General features: G+C 35.4%; 1 protein-coding gene and 1 long non-coding RNA gene across 6 annotated transcripts in view; one reads left to right on the top strand and one right to left on the bottom strand.

Moving 5' to 3' along the window:
• Positions 1-17,828, bottom strand: part of RBM27 (RNA binding motif protein 27) — a 76,409-nt gene that overhangs the window by 23,102 nt on the left and 35,479 nt on the right. For 2 of the 4 annotated variants that reach the window (XM_025447141.3, XM_025447142.3), the window contains exons 9-14: positions 15,614-15,778; positions 13,806-13,955; positions 10,322-10,466; positions 9,349-9,502; positions 6,339-6,635; positions 4,675-4,815 (exon numbers count right to left, since the gene is read on the bottom strand). In XM_025447141.3, the coding sequence (XP_025302926.1) occupies positions 4,675-4,815; positions 6,339-6,635; positions 9,349-9,502; positions 10,322-10,466; positions 13,806-13,955; positions 15,614-15,778 (1,052 nt within the window). The remainder of the gene's footprint in view (positions 1-4,674; positions 4,816-6,338; positions 6,636-9,348; positions 9,503-10,321; positions 10,467-13,805; positions 13,956-15,613; positions 15,779-17,828) is intronic. The other 2 variants (XM_025447143.3, XM_025447144.3) reach the window with 1 other exon arrangement.
• LOC112659917 (uncharacterized) lies at positions 1,162-6,860 on the top strand. 2 transcript variants are annotated; one of them, XR_003136577.3, is made up of 3 exons: positions 1,162-1,301; positions 4,641-4,709; positions 6,522-6,860. It is a non-coding gene; the product is annotated as an uncharacterized LOC112659917 (long non-coding RNA). The 2 variants fall into 2 exon arrangements; XR_007406386.1 differs by having other exon boundaries at positions 6,250-6,860.

Raw genomic sequence — 17,828 nt, 5'->3', positions numbered from 1 at the left:
CAATCCCCACAGCAACTCAATTTATAGAAAAGGAAATCAATACTCTTGAGTTATCTAATATATCCAGTAAGAGGCAGGTCAAGTCAGTCACGTCTGTCTGACTTCCAAATCTATAATGTCTTTGTTTTGGTATCTTTTTATAATGGAATTTTTGAAACAAAAGAGTTATATTACCAATTTGATGTATCCATCACCAAGCACCAACAGTTATCAGGACATAAAATATAGTAGTTCCCCCTTATCTACAGTTTGGATTTCCACGGTTTCAGTTACCAGAGGTCAAGTGCGGTCTAGAAATAGATAACCTTCATCTGGCTCATCAGAAGGTCATGGGTAACCTAATACTACATCATAATGCTTGTATCATTCACTTCACTTTACCTCATTATGTAGGCATTTTATCATGTCACATCATCACATGAACAAGGATGAGTATCGTACAATGTTTTGAGAATGAGCCTCTCATTTATTAAAGCATATTGTTGTAAATGTTCCATTTTATTATTGTTGTTTTTCCTTTCATTGTGCCTAATTTATAAGTTAAACTTTATTATGGGCAGGTATATACAGGAAAAAAGATAGTACACATAGGGTTTGGTATTATCTATGGTGTCAAGCATCCACTGTGGATCTCGGAAAATATCCCCCGCAGATAAGGGGAGACTATATAATCTTGTTTTACTTAAATCCCCAACTCCACACTCATACCAAACACCACGTTGTTTTATCTGTAAATATTACAGTTGTACCTTTAAAAGATAACGCCCCCTTCCTTTTGTAAATATAACCCCGTACCATCATCACACTTAAAAGATAGTAACTACTTAATATGATTAGATATTCACATTCTAAACATTTCTTATCACTTGAATTGGGATCTATACAGTCCATCTACTGTCACTGGTTGTATTTCTTTTAAGTCTCCTTTAATACCATTTCATTCCCCCCGTCTTTTTTTTTTTTTTTTCAAATTGTTTATTGAAGAAACCACATCACTCATCGTGCAATATTTGCCACAGAATTCTAGAATACCCTGGTAACATGTTCCACTGTCCTTTGAATTTCCTTTAAATTTGTGAATAGATCTAGAGCCTTTATGACTACAGCTCATTCTCTGACAGGATTCCAGAATCTTTGACAACTTCCATTTTCTGGTTGGATAAAATATTCCAGGGTCATCTAGAACACTGTTAGACCCAGATCTGGGGTTCTTTCCTCAAGAACCCTTGGCTCCTCTGAGTGCTTGGGAGGGGGCAAGGGGTCATTACCCTTGGACTGATTATTACTTCTAGACCTTTTCAGTGAGTAGAATTTAAGAAATGTCTTAGAGCTTTTTATTGCTTATTTGTTTTTTAAGATAAAACAGTATCTGAAATTGTTATCAATACAGTTGATCCTTAAATAACTCAAGATTGACCCCACTCCCACCCCACAGTACAAAAATACACATATTTAACTTTTGACTCCTCTAAAACTTAATAGCCTACTGTTGACCAGAAGCCTTACTGATAAAATAAACAACACATACTTGGTATATCATATAACTGTATTCTTACGATAATAAGCTATAGAAAAGAAAATGTTTCTTTAATACATTTACAGTAATTTACTGTACTAATCTTAAAAATCTATGTTTAAAAGGAGCAGGTGTCCACTGACGGATGGATAAAGAAGATGTGGTATTATGTATAAAGCAGAGTATTACTCAGTCATCAAAAAGAATGAAATCTTGCCATTGGCAATGATGTGGCTAGAACTAGAATGTATTATGCTAAACAAATTCAGTCAGAGAAAGACAACCATATGATTTTACTCATGTGGAATTGAAGAAACAAACAGATAAATGGAGGGGACAGCAAGGGAAAATAAAATAATCTAAAAACAAAGAGGGAGACAAATCATAAGAGGGTCTTAACTACAGAGAACAAACTGAGGGTTGCTGGAGGGGAGGGAGGTGAGTAGTGTGGGGTAATTGGGTGATTGGCATTAAGGAGGGCACTTGGTATAATAAGTAACAGGTGTTATATGCAACTGATAAATCACTAAAGTCTACCTCGAGGGTGTGTAGATGGCTCAGTAAGTTAAGTGTCTACCTTTGGCTCAAGTCATGGTCCCAAAGTCCTACTCTACTCCCTCTACTGCTCCCTCCCCCATGCTCTTTTGCACTCTCTCAAATAAATAAAATCTTTAAAATTCTACCCTGAAATTAATAGTAGATTATGTTAACTAACTTGAATTTAAATAAAGCCATAAATAAATAAATTGATTGACTGATCCATGTTCATGTGGACCTGGCACAATTCAAACCACGAATGTTCAAGGATCAACCATACTTTGAATTCAAAGCAGACTACGGTGTTTTTACCTTATCTCATCTATTGTATGCCTCTTTTCAACTGCACTAAATATATCAGTTGTCATTGACAATATTAATTCTTCATTTGATTTACCCTACAATGCTCACAAACTAGTTTCAGAATACCAACACTGCCAGAATCATGATTACTGAAAAATACTTTTTTTTTTTTTTTTGAAGAAAAATACTTTTTAAAATTGCTTTTTGGGGCTCCCCGGCAGGGAGCCTGCTTCTCCCTCTGCCTATGTTTCTGTCTCTCCTGAATAAATAAATAAAAATCTTTAGAGAAATAGAATTGCTTTTTGTGGGGCGCCTTGTGGTATAGCTTATCAAGCATTCACTCTTGGTTTCAGCTTAGGTTGTGATCTCAGGGTCATTGGAATTCAGCCCCAAGTCAGGCTCTAGGCTCAGTGTAGAGGGTGCTTGGATTTCTCTCTTCCTCTCTCTACCCCTCCCCCACACATTTCTTTCTCTTTCTCAAATATATTTTTTTAAAGATTTTATTTATTTATTCATGGGGGCGGGGGTGGCAGGCACATTCAAAAGGGAGAAGCAGGCTCCATGCAGGGAACCCGATGTGGGACTCAATCCCAGGACTCCAGGATCAGGCCCTGGGCTGAAGGCGGTGCTAAACTGCTGAGCCACCCAGGCTGCCCTAAATGAATCTTTTTTAAAAAATTGCTTTTTGCCTCAGGCTTCATCTCATTAGGAATATAGTCAAATAACTGTGTTTTTAAAGTACTCTCTAAGCAAACATGAATTCGTTTCACTTGTCTTTTTAATTTTTAGAGATTATTTTTTTCATTTTATCTTTTAAGTATATTTCACCATTTATATGGTTCCAAGACAAATCTACAAAGCGAGACATAGTCAAAGTTGTCTAGTTTTTTCGGTCCCTGCTGTAAACACCAAGATTTAAGTTTTAGGAATTAAAAGATTTTTTAAAATTAATTTTAGGAATTTTCATTTCTTCTAATTAGCAAATACATTATATGCAATCATTGGCCCTACTTGCTTACACTGACAGTTGCTGACTATACATGTTTTGTTCCATTTTACCTTTTTTTTACCTAATATATCCTGATGATCACCTCAAGGTACATAAGAAAATATTCTTCATTTCATTCTAAAGTTGCATATACACTGTTCTATGGATGTATTACTACTACATTTTACTAGTCCCCTACTGACAGACATCTGGGCTGTTTCCAGTCTTTTGCTATTAAAAAGAGTCTACAATTACCAGCTTTATACATACATTTTTTCATAGTTTGACAAATGTACTTTTAGCATACATTCTGAAAAGGAGGGTTACTGGTTTAGAATAAATGCATACATAATTATGAGACTTTGCCAAATTTGCTTTCATCGGGGTTGTACAATTTAGCATTTCCATTGGCATCTAAATCTCAGATCTTTTTGGAAATTATCTTAATTATTATGTAACTTTAAAAATGGATCTAATTTTATCTTTTCTATAGGGCTATTCAGTTATCTAAACACCATTTATCAAAAAGTCTGTAGTTTCCCCACTGACCTAAGATACTGTTTTGACATCTAATAAATTCCTATTTGCAAGTGAGTCTTTTCTTCTGTTCCACTGGTTTCTCCAAGCGCCAGTCTCAACTGACTTGGTTATACAAACTTCATAATATTTTTTAATGTCTAGTAGGGCTAGTCTTCTCCCTTACTCTCTTTCAGAATTTTCCAGGCTCTCTTTGAAATAATCACCATTGTGGAAAGTCACTATGCAGATAAATTCCTCAACATAAAAAAACTACTTAAAAGGGACGCCTGGGTGGCTCAGCAATTGAGCACCTGCCTTTGGCCCAGGGCATGATCCTGGAATCCAGGGATCGAGTCCTGCATCGGGCTCCCTGCAGGGAGCCTGCTTCTCCCTCTGCCTGTGTCTCTGCTTCTCTCTGTGTCTCTCATGAATAAATAAATAAAATCTTAAAAAAAAAAATTTCAAAGTTTGACTTCTGATTATGACAGAATCTTCATTATGTTCTTACTTAGGAAAAGAAACGGACTAAGAAAGACATTTATCTATTAATAAATGGTTAAAATTCTCAAATTCCTACTTAGCTTTAACAGGGAAAAAATTTAATTAGCCAGTTTTGGGCAGAATCCTGGAAATTAGCGAAGTATACCTGCCACACTTAGGTTAGCAGTCACATTTATCTTTAATAAAGAAGTAAGACATAAAAAAAAAAAAAAAGAAGTAAGACATTACAAATTTGGATGACTATCAATTTCTTAATTTCTCTGTGTCACTGAACAGCTTTAGATATATTTGAGGATGCGGAAATGCATACCTGGCAATCCTCTCCAGCACCACCTGACTGATTCAGTAAGTGTGATGTATCACTCTGGTTACCACTTGTATGTCCAAGACGATGTTTAACAGGAACTTTGTTAAGAACGTAGGCGCCTGATGTCTGTGGTTTACTCATCATCTGCACACACAAAATAAACACGCATGTGATAAAAGTTTTTAAAATGCCCATACAAATTCAGGTAGTGATTAGCCTGGGGAAGAAAATAAAGAATTGAGAAGGGAGGGTGCTTCAATTATCTGTTAAGGTTTTCTTTTTTTAAGTTGTAGACATATAAATGACTGCTATTATCTATACTTTAATGGATGTCTAAAAACTGTCTTAACATAATACATGATATATGTACATATACTCAGATAAAATTTCTGATAATATTTTAAATGTTCCCTTTAAGGGATTTGGGGGTTTTAACTGCTAGTAGCTTATATCAATATGGACACACCAAAAATCAATGCAACCCTGGACTCCATTAACAGAATAGGGTCTAATAGATCACAAAGGTGACAGTACCACCTTTATACAACATTTGACCAACATCTACAGAAGCATTTGCCTTTGGGCTCTATCATGAAGTGGGACATAGACAAAAGAAATTCAGGCTTACATGCAAATAAAAAGGATGATGACTGGAGTTAAGACTATGTACAGTAAAAAAAATCCCTTTTAAAAATCTGAATGCAGGGCAACTGGGTGGCTCAGTCTGTTAAACAGCTGCCTTTGGCTCAGGTCATAATCCCAGAGTCCCAGGATCAAGCTCTGTGTAGTTAAGCTCTCTGCTTGGCAGAGAGTCTGCTTTTTTCTCTGCCCCTCCCTGCTGCTCTCTCTCTCACATCCTATCTCTCAAATAAATAAAAATCTTTAAAATAAATTAAAAACTCTGAATGCATTTAGTTGAAACAAGAGAACACCTAGGAAAAGGTTATCATTATCATCAATGTTAGAATGGCTCTAGTGAATAGTAATTTGTTTATTCTTTCCTCCCTTCATCTATTCATTCAAGAATATTGTGAGCAATATATGCCAGGCATTGTTTTAGGCACAGAACAGAATGCATAAAAGAAACAAAATTCCCATTTTCTTGGAGCTTATATTTCAGTTTTAAAAGCTTTTTAGAAGAGTTTTCTACATGGAAAAATTAAGACAAAAGAGTGGATACAAGGATGACTGATTCTAACACAAAACAAAGGAAAAGTTAAGATTCAGAGTTGTTTGGAAGTGGATAGTTATTACATTTTAGTGTTGAGAAGAATCACTAGAGTATTTTTTTAAACATGTAGATTTATGGGCCTCATATCTAGAGACTGATTGTTTAAGTTTGGGGAGATAAGGCCCAGGAATTTGTACTCAGGTACTTAATTCCAGGAGAACAGCACTTATCAAACTTTATAGTTCATAAAAATCACCTGGAGAGCTTATTAAAAAACCGATGCTTAGGCCCCAACCACAGTGATTCTGACTAAGGTGGGGTGAGGTCCATGAAACTGCATATCTAGTAAGTTCTCAGGAGATGAGATGCTTCTGGTCTGCAGATCAAACTGAGTGGCTTTCCTATAGGAGACCTAAGGATCGCAAACTGAGAAATGATATTCTAGATAGAGGATGGGACTACAGGACCTCTCATTGCCTGTGAACCAGTGGATTACCTTCTGGATACCCCCATGTACTGTGGAGGGAGGAGACTGGGCCACCAGCACCTGCTGTTGATGAAGGTGCTGTGGCAGATGATGGTGCTGCTGTGAAAGGTGACTAAGTGTTTGCTGTTGTTGCAGGAGTAGCTGTGTTGGAGACTGTAATGCTGACTGCTCATTATTTTCTCTATGCCACAGAACTCGAATGAATCGGTTGTTTAGAACTGCTTCAGTGCTGGAAATGGCTTTCCTGGCCTCCTCATTGGTAAGATACTGGATGAGGGCTGCCTCTGGATCTCCCTTAAAAGCAACCTGTAAGAAAAAACAAAAGCATCAACAATTGGGACACCTGGGTGGCTCAGCGGTTGAGTGTCGGCCTTTGGCTCAGGGCGTGATCCCAGGATCTGGGATTGAGTCCTCCATCAGGCTTCTTGCAGGAAGCCTGCTTCTCTCTCTGCCTGTGTCTCTGCCTCTCTCTCTCTCTCTCCCCCCCTCTCTGTGTCTCTCATGAATAAATACAATTTAAAAAAAAAAAAAGCAAGTAAATTATTGGTAAAGAATTCAGAATCATGGAGTGACTGAGTGGCTCAGTTGATTAAGTGTCTATCTTCAGCTCAGGTCATGATCCCAGGGTCCTGGGATCAAGCCCTGCATGGGGCTCCCGGATCAGTGGGGAGCCCGCTTCTCCCTCTCACTCTGTCTGCCTCTCTCCTTGCTTGTGTTCGCTCTCTCTGTCAAATAAACAAAATCTTTTAAAAATAAAAAATAATTCAGAAGTAGAAAACAGCCTGCTGAAATCCATTCTGAATGCTTTATAAAATTCTCTATCTCTCTAAAATATAATATGCATACTTTCTAAAATTATATCTAAAAGAGTATTAGACTATTCAATAAATAATCCTAGTAATGTTACCTAACCACTTGGGGAAAAGTTGTTAGATCCCTCTTGGATATCTTACATTCAAATAAACTCCAGACAAAGAAACTACTTCACAACAACAACAACAACAAAAAAACAATAAAAACACGGGAAAAAAAAAAGGTAGATATCTGTATAATCTGTTTGGAAAATCTTTTTATGCATACCTGTAAAAGTAGGATCCATAGAGACAAAGAGCAGTTAAGTTTTACCACATAAAATTTTACAATCTGTCAGTCCAAATACGCCCTAAACTAAATGATGAATGGAAAAAATATTTTTTATATATATGATAAGCAATGGCTTGGAAAAGCACTACTGTAAATGCCTTCATAAAAAATGGGCAAAGACAACAGGCATATCCAAAAAAATCCCTGCAAAAGATCTATACACACTTGAATCCTATTTTAAAAAGTATAAATTAAAACAAGCAAAATTTTTCACTTATGAAACTGGCTAAAAAAATGTTAATGGATTCATATTACACTGTTGATGAGCTTCACACAGTGCATTTCAGAGTATTAATTGGCACAACCTTTTTGGAGAACAATTTGGCAGCTCAAATTAAGAGTCCTAAAATTCCCTTTAATTCAGCAATGCATCATAAAAAAAATAATGAAACGTTCAGAACAAGGAGGTTCACCACAGCATTGTTTTTATATAAAGTAACAGAAAGAAGAGAAATTCCCAACAACAAAAAACAGTAAATAAATTATGGCCTATCGCTACCCCTTTCCCAAATTTTTACATTGAAATCCTAACCAAATGTAGTGTGACTACATTTGGAAACAGAGCTTTTAGGAAGTAATTAAGGTTAAATGAGGTCATATCGGTGGGGCCCTAGTCAGATGGTACCCAAGGCCTTATAGAAAGAGAAAGATCTCTCTACCCTTCCACAATTCGAGGACACAGCAAGAAAGTGACCATCTGCAAAGCAGAAGGAAAATCCTCATCAGGAACCAAACTGGCCACCTTGACTTTGGACTTTGCCCAAAATTTTTGTTGTTTAAACCACCCAGTCCCTGGTATGTGTTATGGAAACTGGAGGAGTCTCATCTACCAAGCTACATTAAGCCATCTTTTTTTTCTAAATGCCATAAACAATAACGACCTAGGAAACATGTAAGAGAAGAAAGGTAGTCAGAGACATACGGAATGATTTTGTCTTTTGTGTGTAGATTACGTTTATTTATTTTTTTTTTTAGATGTTTTAAAAGAGAACATGGATATATGTGCATATGTGTTCTTCCATATAAACAAACACAGGTCTTTTCATTAAAGTATTAGTAATTGTTACTGCAAAGTGGTGAGATCTAGGTGATTTGGTTTTGTCACTTTTGTTGAATATATATCAAATTATCTATAAAATTAAACATGTACTACATTCAGGGACAAAAGACTGCTTAAAAATCTCTCCAAAAATATCTTTCAAAAAGAATATTTTGGTTGAGTTCTTTGAAACATCAAATTTCCTACCACTACTTTCTTAAACTCAGTTATATAAATCGTATTTTAGTTTGATGACAACACTAACCATCAGGGTGACTGACTGAAAGTAAAATTAATGAAACCTCAAGTACTGTCAATTACAGCGTAACATCCAACCACAAATTCATAAAGTGGAATATCTAGCAAGCAGAATACAAAAGCTACAATTTATGAAATATTAGAAAATATGTTACACTGCATAAAATTCTCAAGATTAGAACCATCCTTAGCCAATTACTACTTGACTACAATAGAAGGGAAGAGTCATTCAGCAAACAAAATTACAATCTTAGAAATTACCAAAAATCTCACCTACCTAGTTAGAATACTAAAGCAGATTAAGGAGTCATTTGTCCAGAAATAGCATCATAAACACAAATATACTAACTAGCCTCTGTGTCTTTCAGTAAGAAGTTGTGGATAAGAAACAAATCAATTAAAAAAAACAAATTCAGCCTAACAATTTCATCATAAAGTTAGGTATAGAGCTATATAGTGGAGCCTAAAACACTTAGCAGAGATAATCAGACTAATTACTGGCTCATTTAAGCCAAGTGAACTGATTTTCAAAGATGCATAAAACAACATTAATTCTGTCACCAACCTAGCCACATTTACCTGGATGTTTACAATAGTTCCAAATTTGCTGAAATGTTCATTGAGCTTGGTAATGTTGTTCAATTCCTGAGGGATTTTCTTGACTTCTAATTTGGTGTTTGTATACTGATTCTTTCTCAAAAATCCTGGTTTACTCTGACTGTTATTTCCTTGCCTGAAAAGAATATTAATAGATATTGATTAATTCTCCCACCTTATGCCTAGACGTGAGACAAATCAACAAATAATTTTTTACATGTATTAAAATGTCATCTGTAAGACATTCTTATATTCTTTAGAAATTACTATTTAATTTTCACATCATCCTTGTTACATGGGAACAGAACAAGTAGAAAGAAAGAAGACTGAATGGCAAAATACTGCAAAATGAAAGAGGCCCAAATGAGACTAAAAATCATATGTTAGGGGGGCCCAGTTGGCTCAGTCAGTTAGGTGTCTGCAATCAGTCAGGTCATGATCCCAGAGTTCTGTGATCAAACCCAGCATCAGGCTCCCTGTCAGCAAGGAGTCTCCTTCTCCTTCTGCCCCTCACCCCATTTGTGCTCTCTCTCTCTCACTCTCTCTCAAATAAATAGAACCTTGAAAAAAAAAATCATATGCTAAAAAGATACACTACAACTACCAAGGAGTCTAACTTTAAAGGAAAGAACATCACTGTTTTTATGGTGTGTTCCTCAACTTATGCAAAAGTACGTAATTTTTTCTTCTTTTCTATTCATTTCCAGTGTCTTGATAATTCTTAATATTGGGCTAGACCTATGTATAATAAATATAAATTACTAATATCTACTATTGATACTGTTCACTCTTCCATTTTTAAGATGTTTTAATGATGCTTCTGGGAACCCTAACTTTGAGACACATAGTTTGAAAATCACTGATTAATGACAACTCTTAATTTTACAAATTTACTAATGCACACAAAAATAACAGAAACACCAATCAGATGTTACTAAGTAGCAAATTATCTTACTTTCCCAGCCAAGGTTTCTTTGTGAGTGGCCCTTCCAAACCACTTATAGCTCTTTTCCGGCTATCTGGTTCAAGAACTACTCTGGTTATGTTGCTATTAATTGAAACAGGAACTGGCGGTTCAGTCTGGATGACAATGTTAGCAGCTGTTGAAAACAAAAATTAACATTACTAACAATGTAGTATTTGAGGAATTTCAAATGATTAAAATATTTAACCTAAAAGCTAAAAAAGCACAGCAAATAGCACCCAACTTCCATTTCCTTTACTGAAATGCTTAATAGCAAGAAAAAATATCAACTGCCTCCTTTTTCTTTCTTAAAAATACAATACCCAAATTTAAGAAGTCATAGGCAACTGCAATGTAATAACTGATTCATGCAAGGATCATCAATTGATGGGGAAAAAAAAAAACACCAACAAAAGACTATCAGAGAACAAGATATTTACATGGTGCCAAAGTAACACTCCACAAATGATTACATTACAATGAAGAGATCTAACAATTATCATCTCAGACAAGCAATCAAACTTAGCTCCATAAATAAAATGAAATTATTTAGATTCTAATGTTATTCAACAAAAAGTCCACCCAGGCAGGATATTCTCATGGAATTATGATTTTCTTATGTGTAGCAAAGATACTGTGTTTATATAGGCCATCTTATTCTTGGATGTTAAATAAAAGCTCTAAGGTGCACAATCTCTACAAATACTTGCAAGTAGTTCAAGAAAAAAATGAGAAGGGAAGAAGGATGAGAAGAATATGCACTCACACCCAAAGGCAACCAAACATTAACAAATGGTGAACCAAAGTGAAGGTATTCAGTTTACTGTACTTCTTTTGATTTTTTGGTAGGTTTAAAATTTTTAAAACTCATAAGTTGGGAGGAAAATCCAAAGAAAATACTATAAATTCGTATATTTCTTTCACAATAGTTAAGACTAAAATACTTAAAGAAACTGACCTTACAATGGCCTGTGTGTGGGAAGAAGTGTGTTGAATAAAAAAGTAACACCAATCTATGCTTGATATACTCTGAATATTCTCCTTAACTTTAGTGATTCCACCAAAAGTAAAACTAGCAGCAAAGAAAACATGTAGGGTTAGATGATAGGGTAGGGATGAGGGTTGGAGGTATGTCACTGTATGACAGGAAAATTGTGAAGCAAGTTCACTCATTTAACATATATTTCTTCAGCAGCTGCTACAGCTCCAACAATTCTATTAGACCTTAAGGGTAAATTAGTGAATAAAGTAACTATGATCTTTGCCCTGTTAATGGCCTTTATTTTCAGAAGGCTAATGGAGGAGACCGCAATTATGATGGCATAGAGCATTCTAGAATTTGCCATGTCATTTCATCTTCCCTACAACAATTTTTACCTCCTAACATTGCCTAGTGCTTTTCTTTACTGAAGGGCTTTATAAGAAAAGGAGAGAGATACATAGCTAGAGCTTCAATGACTTGCCAACATGACAAATCAAGCCTACTGTACAAAACCACATGATTTCTACCTGAATGAGATTATCCATGAACTACTGTATATGAATACACAGAAAGTCCAGACTAGTGGCAAAGGGAAAACATAAATTTCTGAGAATATGATCTTCCCATTAACTTCAAGTAATCTGGTAATAATTTATGCATTATAGCACAGAAGATAATAGCATATTGTTCAGATTCTAAATCTATGCCTAGGTTCAAATTGCAGTTCTGCCATTAATAATTATATGACCTTGGGCAAGGTCTTTAACTTCTCTCTAACCCTTAATGTCTTTATCTGTGAGAAGAGAATAAAAATAGTACCACTTTTAAGGAGCTGTAAGAAAGGAATACAAGATATAATAATACATGTAAAAGCATTTGGTTTCATCTCATCACAAAACTGTTAATGTGTGATTAATATTTGTTATTACTACTATCAATGGTAACAATGATATTAATGGCAGTAAAGAAAAGTTAATAAAAGCAAGATAGGAAAAAAGGTAAGAACAAGAAAATGGTCACCACAGAATGAAATCAAAAAAATATTGTCAGGACGACCCACGGCCAGTCAACCAAATTAAAACTAAGTATTACAAATCCCGGGCACCTGGGTGGTTTAGTCAGTTAAGCATCTTCCTTTGGCTCAAGTCATGATCCCAGGGTCCAGGAATCAACCCTGAGTGCCAAGTATCCCTGCTCAGTGGGAGCCTGCTCTTCCCTCTCCTCCCCACTTGTGCTTTCTCTCAAATAAATAAAATCTTTTTTAAAATATTAGAAGTCGGGATCCCTGTGTGGCGCAGCGGTTTAGCGCCTGCCTTTGGCCCAGGGCGCGATCCTGGAGACCCAGGATCAAATCCCACGTCAGGCTCCCGGTGTATGGAGCCTGCTTCTCCCTCTGCCTGTGTCTCTGCCTCTCTCTCTCTCACTGTGTGCCTATCATAAATAAATAAAAAAAAAAAAAAATTTAAAAAAAAAAATAAAATAAAATAAAATAAAATATTAGAAGTCAAACTGTAGTAAGAAAGAAGAACTGGAATGTCATCAAACTTTCTAACCCACCACTTTTGAAGGGAGGAGTATAGGAGGACATCAACCCATATTAAAGGTAAATGCTGGGGCGCCTGGGTGGCTCAGCGGTTGAGCATCTGCTTTTGGCTCAGGTCATGATCTCGGGATCCTGGGATGGAGTGCCACTACAGGCTCCTCATAGAGACCCCGCTTCTCCCTCTGCCTATGTCTCTGCCTCCCTTTCTCTGCCTTTCATGAATAAAATACTTAAAAAAATAAAAAATAAAGGTAAATGCTTGCATTTTAGTCTTTAAAGGTTTGTGACTATGCTTTGTAAAGGTCCTAACATGACTGTAATCATAAATACTAAAAAAGATCGAATGATAATTTTATTCCAGTTTTTCAGAGTCTCAGTTAGTGTGAAGCACAGCACTTATGATACAAAGTAAGCCCTTAAGTGATCAGTTCTTTCAGGGCCAGGGACCATGTCATTTCATCTTTCTTTACCTAATACCTAAAATAGTATCGAGTAAACAGCTAAAAGAGTCTAAAGGTCTACAAAAATAGCAACTAATATAAGTATTGTTTCTTATTTAAAAAAAAAATATAGGGATCCCTGGGTGGCGCAGCAGTTTGGCGCCTGCCTTTGGCCCGGGGCGTGATCCTGGAGACCCGGGATCGAGTCCCACGTCAGGCTCCCTGCATGGAGCCTGCTTCTCCCTCTGCCTGTGTCTCTGCCTCTCTCTCTCTCTGTGACTATCATAAATAAATAAAAATTTAAAATATATATATATGTATATATATATATTCTAATTATAGCTTTAAAATAAAATTTGGAGATACAGTTTATTTAAACACATTTATTTGAGATGATTATATGGCATTCTTCAAAAAGATAATGTGTAAGTAATTTTAGTCTTAGTGAGGTCTAAACTGCTAAACTGAACTCCTGTATAACAACAGCATCAAAGTATGAGGTATTCTCACCTCTTGGATTTGCATCCATATCTCCAGATGTTAGGCCAATCAGGTTAGGGCGCTGTGTCTGTGTTCTTGAAAAGAACTGTCTGTACTGAGATCTACCAGAACTGGTAATACTAGGAGCTTCTGGATTATAACCATCTGGTTCATATGTATCTGGGGGGAAACAAAACAACAAAACACATAGCAAGTCAGAGAGAAGTAATTTCTCATATATGAAACAAACAATAGCAAAAAATTAATTTTTTCTTTAACAAATATATCAACCTACACATACATATCTAATTTACAGTATATAGATATACCTGTTAGAAGTGAAAGAAATGAAAATGCTCCTGTCCCAAAACACAGATATACACATCAATTCTTCATTACAGAAATATTTCCAGATTCATTTACCTAGCCATTTTCATCCTCTATATTAATCACCTAATCCAAACGTCAATAAATATTTTTAAAAGAAACATGCACATACACTAATACTACACAGAAAGGACTGATTGAGTTTCCTCAGTTATCATGTCTCATCAATTTCCAGTACTCTTTTAATTAGGGGGAAAATCTATCTACTAATTTGGTTATCTACACTTTAAAATCGAGATATAACAGCTGGTTTCATACAAAAAATATTTCAAATGTTTTATTTCAAATGGCTAAATAAGATAAATTTTATATTTCTAAACATAATCATGATCTTACTACCAACCACCTCATCAATGCTGCTTTTATCACGTTTCCTTTGTTTTCTCTAAAACTAAATACTTTTTAAAACTCTAATGCTAAATAACTATTTTGTTAGTGTTGAAGAAATTCTGAGTGTTCATCTCTAAATGGTATATATCCTCTTCATCCTATATAAAATGAAAGAACAGTTAAAATTAAATGAAGACACCAGTTTTCGCCACTGTGATTTAGAAGTCCTTGTATCTTTTTTTTCTTAGGGAAAAATTTTCTATGGCATTCATATTAAGTTTCAGCTACAAGGTTAGGGACATTCAGATCCTTATTAATGGCCAATCAGTTCTATGATTCAAAGTATTAAGATCAGCAAATTATTAAAAAAATTTTTCAGTTACCAGTTGGTAGTCTTGACAGATTTCCTATAATTAAAATCTCCTATAGCTGCAGAAAGTTTTAAAGAAGTTGTATAATCAAATGACCTTGTTCTATAATTCCTGAGAATACACAGAACCCCTAGAAACTTAAAAGTCCTTTAGTCAATTATGATGAACTCAGATCTAAAGGCAAAGTAAGAAATGTTAAAAACCTCCTGAGATACCCACGAAGCACTTCAAATAGGTCATCAACATGTACATGTAGGTAGGAGGGAAGAGTTTTCAAGAAATCGCTACATTATACACAGCCAGTCCATACATGTTCATCCATTATCAGCAAGAAATCAGATGTTTTTGTTTTGTTTAAAAAAAAATTAACCAAAAATAAAAAAATAAAAAATATATAAAAAATAAATTAACCTAGTTTTTCTTGAAATGTATAAATGATTAGAAAACATTCAAGTAGATACTCTCCTTCTATTTACTGGATTAGAAATTAGTTCAAAGAACTAACGCAACTTTTGTTCCTAAGAAATTCAAAGTCAATATAGAGGACACCAGAGATGACAGACACACAGGAGGCCTCATCATCTAGCAACCACAAGGGACAAATCAAAGAAGCAGGGAAACAGAAAAGAAAACTAAGAGGGAATTAATGGGAATTTGTGACAGCAGATCAAGATGCCAGTCACCACTTAGGCTGGCAAGCTGTGGTACAAAAGATCAGAGAGGTGGATGGCCATTTGTAGCAAAGCTTACCTGGGACCAGAGGGGTGGGGCTGGAGACTGAGGTATGGTACCCAATGGAGGTTCCCATGAGGTTTCGAGGTGGCACCAAACGAGCTGCCAACAGAGGAGGCGGTGTCCCCAACTGAAGTCGCTCAGATGCAGCAGCACCATGTTCACGAGAGTACATGGGCTGTCCTACAGAGGAAAGAATAGGAGGGCAGCTGGGAATGAGAGTCACAAGCTTCTCAGGTAATGATGTACTTCCTGAGACTTGAGCCAAGAACAGAGAAAGTACACCAATGGGAATGGCAGTCGAGAAAGGTATTACTGAGATTCTTTCTAACTCAAGAAACAGTCATACAACTGGTTAGGATGCACTGAAGTATAAAGAAAGAGTAAGAATTAGGTAGTATGACTGTATAATCTCAATCTTTCATAATCTTAAATGAATAACTATGTTCTAACTGTACCCAAAAGTGAACAGTCAACCATAATCACACTATCAGACAAAGGTACCCTGAGCTACTATCCATGTAGTCTTGTATCCAATAAAAATCATGTAGTTTTGAAGACTCACACCCATTAAAAACAAAAACTCTTCTTTTCAAACTCACATAATTTCAGGTTCACACAAAACATATGCTCATACCTGAGAGCAGAAAAAAGAATAAAGAAAAAAAAAAAAAAAAGGGAAACACCATAAGCATACCCTCACAGAGAATAAGAAATGTTCAAAAGAAAAAAACTAAACGAGAGTGAAAACTTGTTACTTGTTACCTACTTAGCAGATGGATAACAAGTACTGACAAAGAAAAAAAGGACAACACTCCAGATATATAGATCAATCACGGTACATATGAAATTACTTCAGATATTAAAGAACTACTTTTTGAAAGAAAGAACATTTAGTGTTTACATATATTAACACAAAAATGTCTGAAACAATGAAGTCAAATTTGGTAGAATAGGATTTAAAAAGAAGTATCAAGGAACAGGTTTTTTTCTTTTGTTGGTCACTTAATAGTATCTGTTTTACCCCATGAGACCTATTTATAAGATTTACTCAATACTTTCTAAAGTCAGACATTCACTATGTGGCACAAGATAAAATAAAGTGAATTTAGAATTTTTTTTACACTCAATGAATGTCCTTAAAAGTTATACATTTCCAAAAGACTTTTTAAAATACACTTTAACAGAACAAGCCACAAAGCAACCACCTGATTTCACAGTAAAGGTAGAAGAGAAATAGATGTACTAAATTTTACTATCCTTCTCTTCCTATATATGAAGCAAAGAAGCAAGTGACAAATCATATTGTACAGCAGACTGCAAAACTGCACTTAGCACCAATTCTTTCAATATTTACATTAAAACAAGGCTCTTTTAATTATTATGTTACAAAAACAATCAAAATATCATCAACAACCTAAAAATAGTTGTAAGAATGAACTACTGCGCAGGATTTCTTGAATGAAGGAGTATACTAAAAAGAAAAATGGAGAAGTGCATTCTCAGTCCATATGACTGGTTTAAGTTTTTAAGACTGCATTCAATGTACCCAGTATATTTAACTAATAACTGTCTCAAAGTGAATTGAAAAGCTAAAGGCTTATCTGCACAATGTCCTTTCAAAATGAATGACAAAGAACAGGCATTTAATTTCTGAAAGATGGCTGTTTATTCAAATGAAGCCGGATGTTCAACAACATGCACTGAGATCTCTAAACACTATTTAAAAACAAAAGCTTCTTTAGATAAAAGGCTGATACTAGGCCTGAGCAGAAAATTAAGATGAATCTGGTTGGTATACTTTCATATATAACCCTGTTCTTCCAGAAACTATAAAACACTAGGTGTGTCAAAAACAAAATAATCTGCAGGAGCCAACATGAAGAGGCTCCCACGGTCAAAGACAAAACAGTGTGAACACCAAAAAGGATGTAATGGGGTGAAACATATCAAACATGTTTAAAATCCATGAGTTCATAATGATCCCCTCTGGAAGATACCAGGAAAGAAGGCCATTATTCTGAAAACTGATAAATAAAAGGAAACAAGCATATATCCTGTCTTTCCCATAAAAATTGCATTTCAAGTTAACCAAATGGTTAACACTACAGTTTCACTTTGTAGAATGCCAGGCAAGAAATGTAGAAGAAATTACAGAATTAGGATATCACACTTTTTATAACCTGTAATGAAACAGCAAATCTAAGGAGTGATCACACATGGCTGCTGAAAC

The sequence above is a fragment of the Canis lupus genome, chromosome 2 (assembly GCF_003254725.2).
Source record: "Canis lupus dingo isolate Sandy chromosome 2, ASM325472v2, whole genome shotgun sequence".
Taxonomy (NCBI): domain Eukaryota; kingdom Metazoa; phylum Chordata; class Mammalia; order Carnivora; family Canidae; genus Canis; species Canis lupus.
The sequence above is the reverse complement of the archived record's forward strand: the minus strand, read 5'-3'. Positions and strand labels throughout refer to the sequence as shown.